Source organism: Neolamprologus multifasciatus, chromosome 17 (assembly GCF_963576455.1).
Source record: "Neolamprologus multifasciatus chromosome 17, fNeoMul1.2, whole genome shotgun sequence".
Lineage (NCBI taxonomy): Eukaryota > Metazoa > Chordata > Actinopteri > Cichliformes > Cichlidae > Neolamprologus > Neolamprologus multifasciatus.
In genome coordinates this window covers 15,899,107-15,912,427 of record NC_140455.1, presented here as the reverse complement: position 1 = coordinate 15,912,427, position 13,321 = coordinate 15,899,107, and the positions used below count along the sequence as shown (strand labels likewise).

Here is a 13,321-nt window from a genome sequence, read left to right as displayed (position 1 = left end):
TGCTCTGTGCTCTACTGCAAATCATGAAGACGATATCACAACAATTCATTTCTTCACCAGAGTAAAATGAACAAGCTTTTTAAAGGCAATATCACGAGGCGTGGTAACTTCTTTGATTACACTAGGGTTTAAGTGGATATACTGTTTATGCACATTAAACATATAAAATGGTAAAAATACATTCAATATATTAAACTAAAGCTGGAGCTTTCTTATTACATATAAATAGAATTTGTTACTGCTAACTTACAGATTTTCGAATTGTTAATATTTGGCTTCTGAACATTAAACGTTTGAGTGTGTCAGATATATTTTAACATACTTGTTAAGAATATAATTAGTTTTTATCTGACTATCTACTCGGGTTTGACGTTATTTATTTATTTTACCATCTCACTATTTCCGGTTTAGTGGCAGCTGTCTTTGTTCCATTATTTTATTTAATAAAGTTTTGTTTGTAAAAAAAAGAAAGAAAAAAGTGACGTAAACGCGTAGACGTCAGCAGATGTAAACAACGCAGGGAGTCAGACTGATTGGTGATCAGACTGATTGATGAGCTGCTTCTGGAGCCCTCGCTGATGATACCGAGCCGGTTCGTTCCGTCCAGACTTCCGGGAACACAGTGTGATCTTTGAGCGGACCTAACGGCAGCCTGCACGTTAGCAACATGGAAGACAACAAGGTGAGCTAGCTAAGGACTGCTAACGGCTAAAGGAAACTGCGGGGTACTAATTAGTAGCTTTAACTAGTCAACGTCTGGTCACTTCACCTTTGTCAGTGTCGATAGTGTCGTTAACCTCCTAGGACCTCCCGTCCACATATGTGGACATCACATTTTGGGTTATTTAGACCAAAATACTGAATTTTGCTCTACAAGGGCCTGATATCCACTTACGAGGACATTATACTGCTACTGTTCTATCACAATTTTAAACGAATATGCTCATATATGGCTCTCATTTTTCTTAAAAACAAAAATTGTTTTTACATTCATCGGGCTCCAATATACCCAAATATCAAAGAGAAATTAAAAATGCATGCAGTGGAAGAGTTTGGGTCTTAGGAGGTTAAAGAAGGAATTACTTTAACGGGTTAGATTACAGCTGTGTATCCTGTGTGCTAACCGAGGCTATGTTAGCTCCCCGTGCCGTAAACATGTTTATTTCAGGAAGGATAAGAAATTATTATTTATAGAACAACAAACCTGCTGTAAACTGTCTGCAGCTCACAAGAAGTTTATTTATTTAATGCTGATATTCATCAGCTGTCAGATATTATTTAAAAAAAAAACCTTCCTGCTGTCCTCACACCGAGGTCTGAGGGACTTCAGGACTGCTGACGTTGTTTTCCAGTGTTCTGATTGGTGAGTAGAAGTCAGTCGTACTTGTTGGATGATACAGAGAAGAGAGAAGAAGAAGAAGAAGAAGAAGAGAGCTTAGATTTAAAAGGACGGCTCATTTAAAGCTTACTTGTAAGTCCTCATCAAGTATGTTATCCAATAAGATATTGGGTCTGTAACATGTGCAACTATGTTTTTTCATATTGTGAAACATGCTAAACAAACTGAGGTAGACTTAACTGTGTTATTTAAAGCCTGCATGAAAATCATCTGCAGGTTAGTGCAGGATAAACAGGTTAGTTTGCTGTACTGTGATGGATTTAAAGTAAAGAACAGTATGTGACTGGTGCACAGTGGCTGTGGTTCCATGGCCAGATTTACTTTACATGAAGTGTAGCAGAGAATTTGAATTTTAGCTTATGATGCTGAGACTCATTCACTGAATTCCACCTTCATACCAACTTTATAGTGTCTAATATAAAGACAGCATAAACAGTGTACTGTCAGTGTATGGAAATCAGCCAGAACAACTCATGAAACATCTGCTCACATCTGGTTGAATTCAGGTGTGTAAATCCACAAAGAGCAGCAGGTCAGCTGATCACAACCTGTACACTAAGAAAACTACTGGAGCTCTCAGTAGAAATTATAGTGAGTTATGATTTTTTTTTCCCCCAACACTGAGTGATTAAAACTGATTTTAGTGTTCACCCACCTGCTGAATCCATGTTAGCCCCTGACTGCACTCATTTTGCTGTTTAAAAATAAAGTCACCCTCTACAATGCAGGCACCAGAAAACAGAGTTTTTATTTTCCTTCCTGCTCATGTTCTACTTAACCAATTCAAGCTAAGTACAATTATTGGAAATAAAATTTAGACTGAAATAAAGTTTGTATTCATATCGACTAAAATTGTTATGTCATGACATTAATATAACACAAGGTTCAGTCAATGCTGCATAAAAATAGGTGGTGGAAATGTTCTTTGAGGAGCTACTTTTTCTTTCTCTGAGTACATTTCAGAGCCGGTACTTTTTTTACTTTTACTTGAATAAAAAATCAACTTTTACTGGAGTATTTTTTTAACAATAGTATTGTAGAGAAAGTGTGTACTTTTGCCAACTCTGCTCATTCAGGTCTAATCTGGAAGCTAATTTGAGAGCTTTCACTGTAAATGAACTTTAGCACATCCAGGCGTTCTGTGTGTGAGCTGGCTCAACCAATCCAGTCAGAAATAACAGGTATCACCTCTGCTCAAAGCACATTAACTGACCTGGTGGTGTCTGCTGGTGGTGTCTCTGTCCTGTGTCTAATTTATCGCTCATGTCTGCTTGTCATCAGATGGCAGGCAAAGTGAAGAAGCCCGGAAAACGCGGCCGTAAACCTGCCAAAATCGACTTGAAGGCCAAACTGGAGCGAAGCCGGCAGAGCGCCCGCGAGTGCCGAGCCCGGAAGAAGCTAAGGTACCAGTACCTGGAGGAGTTGGTTTCCAGTAAGGAGAGAGCCATCTGCGCCCTGCGGGAGGAGCTTGAGATGGTGAGACACCAGTTAGACATGAACTCAGATTTCAAACACATGATTGAGCTCTGTGCCAAAGAGAAGCTTCATAACGCCGACCACAGAGGTTAGACACACTCCCAGTTTAAACACACAAGTCTCTCTGCGCTCCGTTTCCTGGTATTTAAATAAAGTTTGAAAATTGGATGCACACGAACGTCACAATTAACATTACTTCACCCAGCTTCTGTTGAGAGTAAAAACACGACCGCAGTCACCTGGACAGGTACAACTGCAGCTCTCTGGGCGATGAGTCAGGAGTTTAACTTCAGCTGTGCTTTTAGTTTCCAGTGGTTATGAGAACACGATGAAGGTCAGGTCAGATGCTCGTCATATATATTCATCGTATATAGACTGTTAACTTGCTGTTCACTTGTCTCCTGTCGTCCTCCTGCAGTACAAGCAGTGGTGTTCGGCCATGGATCAGGGCAAGATTCCATCAGAGATTAAAGCTCTGCTCACCGGAGACGAGCAGAAAATGCCTCCAAGCGGTGGCAACAAGACGTCCAAGAACAGCAAGAACAACAACATCAGTAGCAGCAATGGGCAGAGTTAGATGCTTTTCCTCCTTCTCCTCCTCTTCTCCTGCATTTCATCACTCACACAGGACTCATGAGACCTTTAAACCTCCAGAGAATAAACCTCCCCTCTGTTCTGGATGGTTCACCTCCTCGTACAGTGCATGTAGTAACCCTCACAGCCAGCAGGGGGGGGACAAAAGCTCCTGCTGCATGTCAGATCCGACATCTTCACACAGAAGCAGCAGAAAGTTGTTTGTGGAGCTAAAGCTTAATCACCATTCCAGTGAATAAAGATGTTAAACTTGAGAACACAAATACATGCTCTGAACTGAGGATCAATATCTTTCTGTGGTGGTTTGCAGGTCACATGACTTACTCCTGTTTCTAAACTCTTATAGTGACACGTGTGTGTGTGTGTGTGTGTGCAGCTGTTGGACAGCTGCTGTGTTATTGTTGTCTGATCATCGGGTCAAGCCGGGCTTTCCTCTGGTTTGATCCTGATAACGTTTGTGAGCTGAAGGACTGACTAAACCAGCAGCGAGCAGGTCGGCGCCCGCGGCTTCTTTTCACGCACTAAAATCTGAAATCTTGTTTCTGAACAGCTTGTAAGCTCTTTTTTTGTGCACCTTTGTAAACATAGCTGAAGCACTTTGTTTTATGATTGCAGAAAATGTGAGTTTAAAATGTCTAAGAGCAAATAAATAAATAAACTGTTTGATCCTCAGTGAAGCTCAGAGTATCTTCTGTTCATGCATGAATCCGAGGACAGGATAGTTAGATTCATGCATGGATCACAAACATTTGTACTTACAGCAGGTAATGAGTGTCCCGTAAACAATGTGCAGATTAATGCAGACTCGCAGGAAGTGCTGTGACTGTCTGCAGGAAGGAAGAGAGGGACTTTGGATGAAACACAGTCTCAAGACTATGGGATCTGATTGCACTGATGTTAGTGCAGCAACTGCACAGACGGAGCCACCGTGTTCATTCTGCAGGGACTGTGGAACATTTAAAGTGCAAGTTGGTACACACATTTACCTTCCATGAAAAACAAGGTCCACACAATAAAAACTCAGGTGAGGCTCAACAAGTCACAGACTCAGGTAAACATAACCTGAGACTAAGAGAAGCATGTGATGTTTCCCATTGTGTCATCATTTATTACACACTGAGCAGTCTGCAGAGGCACTATGTGAAAACCTCAGTGCGTTGTTACTGCATCCATATCAGTTAATCAATGGACTTGATTATCTGACCATAAGCAAACAAGAGCACCTCTATCAAGCTGCTGCTGTAACACAGGTGAGCGACACCTGTAGATCACTGCAGGTCACTGCTGCTGAAAATCCTAGAGTTTCTCAGTGTTTTTGAGCTTTAGTCAAATACACAATGACGCAGTGGATTATGTGGTGCACTGACCTAATGTTAGGACCAACTAATGCTCATAACTTTGCAGCAATGTTGCAGCTCACCCCTGATCTGTAATGTATATGCTGACTTCAGATATCCACACATTAACGTGCACAAGTCTCAGATTTACCAATGCCTTAAAAACAGAAAGAGGTGATTGTGCAGCAATGACTTTACCGACTTCATTAAATTTCACTCTCTAAAAGCTTGCTTCTGTTTCTCTGTCTTTTGTCTTCTGGAACATTTTCCTGGATATTCCCACAAAAACTCATAAATTTCCTTCATATAACAAATCATCTTTAATCACACTGATTAAACTTCATGAGAACTGATCACAGCTACAAACATCCATTTGATCTCAAGTCTGAATATTTCAGCACACTGGAAGGAGGACAAATGTTCAGGTTCTATCCTTGTCGAGTGTTTCCACACAGCAGTGCTGAGGATGATGTTGAGGAACTCATCTCAATCAGAAATTACAGGACTTAAGTCCCTCTGCAATCGCACTTTAAGATTTAAGCTACCGATCCACACCAAACGAGTTCTGCCTTGATGCTGTTTAAGAACTAAGCACCATTCTGAAACTGAACCGAATCAAACAGTGTCTGCATGTTGTCATGTTTAGCTATGACCACTCAGCTAAATTTGAACCTAAATGGGTCTTGCTGACATGGTTGTTAAAGTCATAATTGATCCTGATTATATTACAATGATTCAGCCCAGTTTATTTAAACAAGCTTGGATCCCGGGCTTTGGTATCTAACCAGCTCACCGTTACTCAGTCATGGTGACAAAGCAGATAATGTCATTGTTAACATTTTAGCCTTTACTAACATTAGCATCTACCACGTACATTACTGTAGCAAACCAGATGCAGTTACAAGACTTTTATGATCGATGACCACACAGAAAGTTAGCTAGCTAACAAGTTGACATCAAAACACAAAATGGAATTTATCCATGGAGAATGATCTATCAAAACACAGCACGAAAACAAATTCTGATTGAAATCTGAAGTATAAAAATCACCAATATGGCTGCTATAGGGTTTCTCACATCACAAAAAGCCCTTTATACAATCTGAACACATTCGGTAAACGTTTTACTTAAATACAGTGCTAGCATGTTAGCCTCCAGCTAATTCACCTGCCACCACTGGCACTGCTATGTTAGACAAGTTTATGTTTGTGAGTTCAGTTTCAAAGCTGTCCAAGCTCATTCACACAAAGGTATTTGGAGGGTTCGCATTAGTGGGCCAAGCTACCTTCTTTTCTTTAGCTTCTCGGTCAAATGTATCGTAGACCGAGTCTTTAGTCACCACCTTTGCTTGCACTGGGATGTCCACCACCCCAACATAATTCTTTTTGGCCATGCGGGAGCTCGCGGTGATGGTGTAGGCATTACTGCGGTAGCATTTCATGGATGACATGCAGAATGTCTCCCGCATGCCACGTCTGAAGTTTGCATTGTAGACAGAATACAGGGTAGGTTTGGATGCTGTGGAGCTGAAGGAGATCCAGGTGATGGCTGTGAAGAAAAGCAGTCCCTGCCTGCTGGGCCCATCAGACTCCCTCGGATGCCACAGTTGGGCAAGATAGAAGGGTGTCCAGGTGAGGAAGAAAACAGAATTAAGCATAAGGAACATTTTGATGGTCTTGACTTTAGTCCGCGGGACAATGTTCATTGTCCGCCGCACAGTGTGGCCATCAGCACTGATCCTCCAGATGTACCTGACCACCCTCTGGTAGAATGATATGATCAATCCAGCAGGGACCAGAAAACCAATGAGAAGGTGAACCGCTGCGTAGACTATGCTGCCCAAGCTCTCAGGAAGGAAAAAGTCACAATGACTGTCTGTAGATGTAGATCCATAGAAGAAGAGGCAGGGGGAGACGAAGGCTGCATCAAATAACCATGAAGCCAGAATCATCTTCTTTGCCTTTTCTCTGGACACTTTGAAGCTGAGGGGATAGACGATTGTGTAGAAGCGGTCTATTGAGATGGAAAGCAGGACGTAGACCTGCACACCTGGACAAAGGTGCTGTAGATAGCGCACAGCCTTGCAAGCTGCTGTGCTCATTGGCCAACGTCCAGAGGCAACCTGCAAGAGGACGAATGGGGCACAACCGAGGCTCATGAGCAGGTCCGCGCAGGCCATAGACACCACAAAGTAGTTGGTTGTGGACTGAGTCCGTCGGCTTCGGTGGATGACCAGGCATACGAGGGCATTTCCCAAGATGGAGACCAGCCATAGAACCCCAAATACCAAGCCTAGGACGGCAACCTCACCTGAAGTCAGCTCATCAGGGACAGAGGTAGTATTCAACTGGCCAGTGGACGTGCCCTCGAGGCTGCAGAGGGGAGTTGTGGGTAAGGTTGCCAGGACAGTTAAGTTTTCTTTCTTGGAGTAGTTAAATGACATCTGATACATGAACGATGGCAAGTAGATGGAGGGATTGACACCGACTGTGTTTGATGTCTGGGCATACACCATTGCTGTACTGCTGGGTCAGAGAGCAGCTGTGGAGACAGAGACATTTGGCATTAGAAAAACCACAACCAAATTAATGTTTGGGAAATATTTTTCAACATAAACTGTTTATTTATCTCAACAATACTCCTAATTACCAGATACAGTCGACAGCTCCTCACAAACCCTACACCAAGTTATTACTCAACAATAAATAGTTCAGACATGCAAAATAAAAAAGAAAATTGATTGATTAATAGTTGGCTGAGTGGTAGGTTGGCAGGTGTGCTAACAAAAGATAGAAACTGCTTTATCTCATGAGGCCCACCTGTCTCAATGTTGTAGCCAACATCAGGTGAAAATTAGTGACAGGCTAGTCATTCTTCGTTTAGATTTGAAAATCAAAATTGACTGTGCCTAATATTAGTTAATGCTAACTTGCATGCTAATGTTGATAGATTACTAGATCAATGTGTCCTGAATAGATAAGGTCAGCCGTACTACCCAAATGCCACAGTTAATCTGGCTGATAACTTAGCATCATCAACTAATAAGACAAAATAACCTTGTAATATTATTGCTAGTAAAATACAATCTCAGTACCAAATTACTTCACCAATGAAATGTTTATTACTGTTTTCTGGACCACTATCAGGATGCAGGGGTGGATAGCCAGCTAGCTTTAATTTAGCTACACTAGCAGTTTCATTGCATTCAAACTCTGACTGTAGTTCAGTTAAATGCAAAAGAAGTCATTAATAAGAGCTTGTTGATGTTGCACAGGGAGCTTAAATAGATTGCAGGGTAAGTCAGAATTAGCGTCATTGATACACAGCTCCAGAAGCTTGTTGGTAGATTAGCATTGAGATAAAGAGTGAGGGATATGGTCGGTTGGTAAGTTGGTAGGAAGTTTGAAAGTTTGGTTTGTTGTTTGGATATCAGATAGTTAGCAGTAAGTAAGTTAGCTGAGAGTCATACTGGTGAGTTTAAATAAGATAAGATAAGATGGAAACACAGCTGCATGTTTTCCTCTCAGGTACAAGACAAACTCCACCACATGGAACTATTCATCATCACCGTCCTCATCTCCACCTCAGGACTTAATTCCCAGTCAGTGCTGAAGCTGATTTGATTAATCTTCCATAGAGAGCTGGCTCTCCTCTGAGGTCGCTCTTTAAGGATGTGAAGAAGCTCTCAGAGGAGATTCTGTTTATGGCTGCTGTTGTGTTTACTCTTCTGGATTTAACCTTAGCAACCACATCCATCTTGACTGATGGTGGGTAGGTAAACGAGGGAAGCAGGACAACGCAGTTTAAACTAAAGCGTCACCAAAAGAGAGTAAACATAAATCACTCTGAATTATTTAGGTTTGTGGCGTGTTTAGCTTTCTGACATTTCACGCCCCAAATGATTTAGTATAAGGTGTAACTGACAATTAATGCAGACCTGTGCTTTTCCTTATTAACCATCACGCACTAAATATTCTTAAAGAGATTGTTTTTAACTCTCAATCATGCAAAGCTACTCTAGAAGAGTCCAGGAATAAGAGTATGAAGCTGGAAATGAACAGAATAAGGTTACCTTTACTAATTACTTAAATAAGTCTCCAGCTGTAATTTAACCCTGCTGAAAATCTTTCATATTATAAACAACACATGCAGACATTTGAAAACAGCTTAAGTGTAAATTTAAATGTCCATTTAAATTCCACTCTGATATAAATACAAAGGACTCAAAGTGAACAGTTTACTTCATCCATAACCAGGATACTAACAATTAATAATGAACACAAAGCACTTTTTACTGAATGACTAATTAATTATTGTTATAATGTCATAAAATTACAAATGTTCATCATCATGATCTCACACTGCCAGAAACTTTCTCAGTTTTTGTTCAAACTGTTCAGCAACTAAAATCTGATATGTTGATTTACATGAGTTTATTAGAGAATTAAAAAACTCCAGATCTAATTTACTTTATTTGCTTTTCATACATAATGTAATTTTTTGCAAAATCATTTACGTTTTTATCCAATAACTGATAATCAGGTTAGGTGTCTGTTTGCCCTGAACATTAGAGTCAAAAAAGAAGTGATCGATTAATCGATGCATGGAAATAAATGAGCAGCTGTTTTGTTTGTTTTTGTTTTGTTTTGGTTTTTTTTTTTACACCAAAGTCCTGATTAAAACAGATCTGTGCAGATGCCGATCTGCTGTACATGGCCAAATGTTTGTGGACAGTTCGATGAAGGCTCTCTATCTGAAATGATTACCTCCTCCATTAAAATACGAATGTGTCTCAGAGGAGGCTGATGATGGTGCTGTAAACCCCGCTGTGACTGATTCCGGCCTGAAGCCCATCATGTCTACCTGCTCACCGCTCACACCAGCACAGTTTGATGAGCTGTCCAGCCTGACCGCTCATGGAAAAACACCGAGCAGGCACACCTGCTGCAGCTGTCCGCCGCGTGCAGCACGTCATGTCCTCTGAATAACGAGCTCAGGCTCAGGCCATGTTCTGAATAAATACGGATTAAAAACCAAGATAAGGAAATAAAAGCCTCCATCTTACGTGCCGAGCGTCATTCTAGCCGCTCCTCCGGCTCCTTCCATCCATCAGCAGTCAGCGCGGCGTCACGGATCCTGCCTAAACAACATGTCTGCTGATGAAGAGGATGATGATGAAGGATGGACGAGGCCGACAAAACCTGCAGGTGATCAAGTGTCCCGGAGTCCGCAGGTGAGGTAGATACGCGCTCAGAGGATGGAGAGACGCTTCATGATGGTCTCTGATTCACAGGAGGAGGAGGTCCGAGCAGCCAGCAGACATCACGGCAGCTGGAGGATGAAGCTGCAGCTGAGGAAGAGGAGGGTGGATGTTTTCTTCTCTGTCAACAGGGGCGGACCGAGGCTACATGAGGGAATGATGAGCCCCCTCAGCTGAGGACTGCTGTACAGAAGACTGTTTATGGCAATTATATAAAAAAGCTAAATTGATAATAAATTTAAAAAATACATGAATTTAACAGAAGTGCAGACTGGTTCCAAGTAGAGCTTCAACATGCAACAATAAAAACGGGAGTGAGACAAAACATTTTTTTGAGCATGCAATTTATTAAAAACAACGTTTGAACTGAAACAGGTTTTCTTTTTCTTTTCTTTTTTTTTTTTTTTTTTTTTTTTTTTTTACAGCAGATCAAAAGTTTAACACTAAAACAAAAAAACAATGTTTTTGTTCCATAACCCGCAGGATCATTTAAGAAATTCCAAACTACTGTCTTACTGCGTCCAACCTCTGCAGTGATGGTGTGCTGCAAGAGACCCTGCTTATGCAGTTCAACAACCCGACCACGTTCAAAAAGGGAAGTTTTTTTGCCATCAGAAGGTCATGACAGTGTGAGCACCTGACAGAAAATGACAATGAATCCACATTTTTGCACAGATTGGCCTTTTAAAGGCATGTGGTCCTAAACTTTTGATCAGCTGTAAAACAGCCTATTTCAGTTTAAGCGTTGTTTTCAATAAATTGCATGCTCAAATAAATATGTCTTGTCTCCCTCTCATTTGTTGCATGTTGAAGCTCTACTTTGGAACCTTATTAAGATCCAACCATGCAAAATATGATTATTTTTTTTGCCATTTTTCAAATGGTCTACAACTTTTGATATGGACTGTATAATCTCAGATCCCATGAACTACACTGGAGATCTCTGTCCAGAAGAGTGCAGTCCTAGGAATGGCTGTTAGAGGACCCAGGCCTCAAGGAAGAGAGACAAAAATATAGACATTAACAAAAACAATTTTATGATTAAAATGATATAAATAAAATAATCCAAAGTACGATGTCCCTCGGTCACCTTGGGTGTGGGTCTTTCACTCTCGTCCTAATAAAGCCACATTTTTAGTTTTGTAGGGGTTTAAAGCAGTGTGGATGAGCGACGACGCTGGCTAACAACCTGTCCATCACAGCTCCAGTATTTGCAACTGGGTTGCACTACAAAAACATCATATAAGTATCATTTATTAGTTCATGTTCATGGATACAAGCTGATGTATTTCAGTATTTTTCATGTCTGTCCCAAGAAGTTGCAACATTCTTATTTGAATCGAAACCCCCATCGTTATCCATGTCTCACAGATTAATCTTTAGTGCCTGAAAGTGAGACGTTTTTAAAGATCACTAAAACATTTTAAATGAGTAACTAGGGCTTGACCTATTTTTTAAGGCAGATATTTAAAAAGTAAGCACTCATTTTTTAAATTTGTTCACATTCTGCCTGTTTGTTCCAAAAATGTTGTCAACAGGTAAGTTGCAGAGTTCCCTCTGGTGGACAAACAATGCAACATTAACTGTCATAACATGACTGGAAGGTGTTGCTCTGACCTCTTCTTTACTTTTGTCATTTTCATATATTGGCTGTTACAGTTGCTGGTAGAGATAGATAGGCCTATTCACTGATCCTTATGTTGAGAGATGATCGCGCATCATGAAGACGAACTTTTCCTTTCCCATTCATTCATTAACACCCTAACCCCCTCCTTCTAGACCCTTTTAATTGGTCAGATCACCCAAATTGGCCAATGAATCCCCCCTTCTGGTGGGATGGGGGCCTGAGCTCACACAGGGCAGGGCTGGTTCAGTGTTTGCTGTTTGTTGTTGTTTACAGCGTCCTGCAGCCTCGGTGTTTCCCATCGACCGTCCTCACTGTCAGCCCGCTATCTCTGTCTCCCAGGCCTTCAACATGTTGGCTCTATAAAAGGAAATGATGTCGTCCATCTGTGGTTATTGGTCCAATGCTGATGGGGGTTGCTTGCGCAGCATATCACCATGACAACCACTGTGCTGAGAAGACCAACAGGCCAGTTGCTATGGGAAACCAACGATGGTGCTAATATGAGAGAGGAGAAGGAATAATCATAACAGACAGTAAAAATGGTAGTAAGAAAATATTTCAGACACTCATTCATGTAATCAGGTGAAGATGCTTCAAACTGGTGTTTCATGAATTAAAATAGTATCCAATTACTGCCAACAATAGAATTTAAATATTTATTATTTATTTATTTATGTGAGATACAAATAAAAATTAATAAAACTCATTATTTGTTATTATTGGCCTATGAAAAAGCTTTAACTATTACTTTAATTTAAAATATTTGGAATTAAAGTAACAGATTTGACCTGGTAAGTAACATTTACATTTAATAATCAAACATGTTGACGTGCTCTTGTATTTGGCAAAATTAATCAGCTGATGAAGTTTTTAAAATATTTAGTTTGAGTTTGGGTCTTATTTGTACTGAAATATGTAAAAGGTTTCTGAATGTCCGGAAGGTAAATAATACCAAGAAAATCTATCAGGGGAAATTTCTCAGAATCTAAGGTAATGTGTAACTTAGCCAAAAATCACACTTTTAATTATTATTTAATAGTTGAATTATTTTTTAAAGCATTTTTATTTGATGTCCTAAAATGAAAAATGTTCCATGATTTATCCTTCTACAGATTAAGGTTTTATTTCTATAATTTTTGTTTTTGGTGTTTCCCTTTTTTCTTACCTTTTATGACCTTTGAGAATTTTACCCAACTTCCTACATATTGTGATAGAAATAAGATGAAAAATCATGTTGCACATAGATGAAAAAACAAAACAAAACATTATTAACATTAATATGACAGTTTTAATACAGTGAATGTATTTTTGATTAGGATAACTGATGTTGGCCTAGTAGTAATTGGATTATACGAATCAGAGTAGTGTTGATACAATAATGGCAATAACAAACACTGTCTCTATCTTGGCTGCTAACATTGAAAGAAAATATTTGTTATGTATCTTACTGATGAATAAAATCAATCTTCTTTTATATTATACACAAGCAACGTTCCCTCTAATTTTTCATGTGTCTGAGCGAACACACAAACTCCCTGAGCTTGGAGCACTTGGAGCACTGTGAGCAACAGCAGGCGTGTGCACTGTGGTCATGCCAGCATCGAATCCATCCAAGTTACATGGTTTAT

The 13,321-nt window shown here is 40.2% G+C and overlaps 2 protein-coding genes across 2 annotated transcripts; one reads left to right on the top strand and one right to left on the bottom strand.

Moving 5' to 3' along the window:
* The first annotated feature begins 472 nt into the window (after positions 1-472).
* Positions 473-4,141, top strand: crebl2 (cAMP responsive element binding protein-like 2). Its single transcript, XM_085139142.1, has 3 exons — positions 473-682; positions 2,681-2,875; positions 3,294-4,141. The coding sequence occupies exons 1-3, from the start codon at positions 668-670 to the stop codon at positions 3,450-3,452; spliced, it is 369 nt and encodes a 122-aa protein (XP_084995268.1). The 5' UTR covers positions 473-667; the 3' UTR covers positions 3,453-4,141.
* Positions 4,142-5,102: 961 nt separating this feature from the next.
* On the bottom strand, positions 5,103-9,993 carry gpr19 (G protein-coupled receptor 19). Its single transcript, XM_085139129.1, has 2 exons — positions 9,872-9,993; positions 5,103-7,347 (listed from the first exon to the last, which is right to left on the bottom strand). Exon 2 carries the CDS (start codon positions 7,319-7,321, stop codon positions 6,047-6,049), a length of 1,275 nt encoding a protein of 424 aa, XP_084995255.1. The 5' UTR covers positions 7,322-7,347; positions 9,872-9,993; the 3' UTR covers positions 5,103-6,046.
* Positions 9,994-13,321: the final 3,328 nt, after the last annotated feature.

Bases quoted from the DNA above. Each gene is read 5' to 3' on its own strand.
- gpr19 (XM_085139129.1), bottom strand. From the start codon at position 7,321: ATGGTGTATGCCCAGACATCAAACACAGTCGGTGTCAATCCCTCCATC.
- crebl2 (XM_085139142.1), top strand. The intron at 2,876-3,293 runs GTGAGACACCAG...GTCCTCCTGCAG, and splicing joins TGCGGGAGGAGCTTGAGATG to TACAAGCAGTGGTGTTCGGC.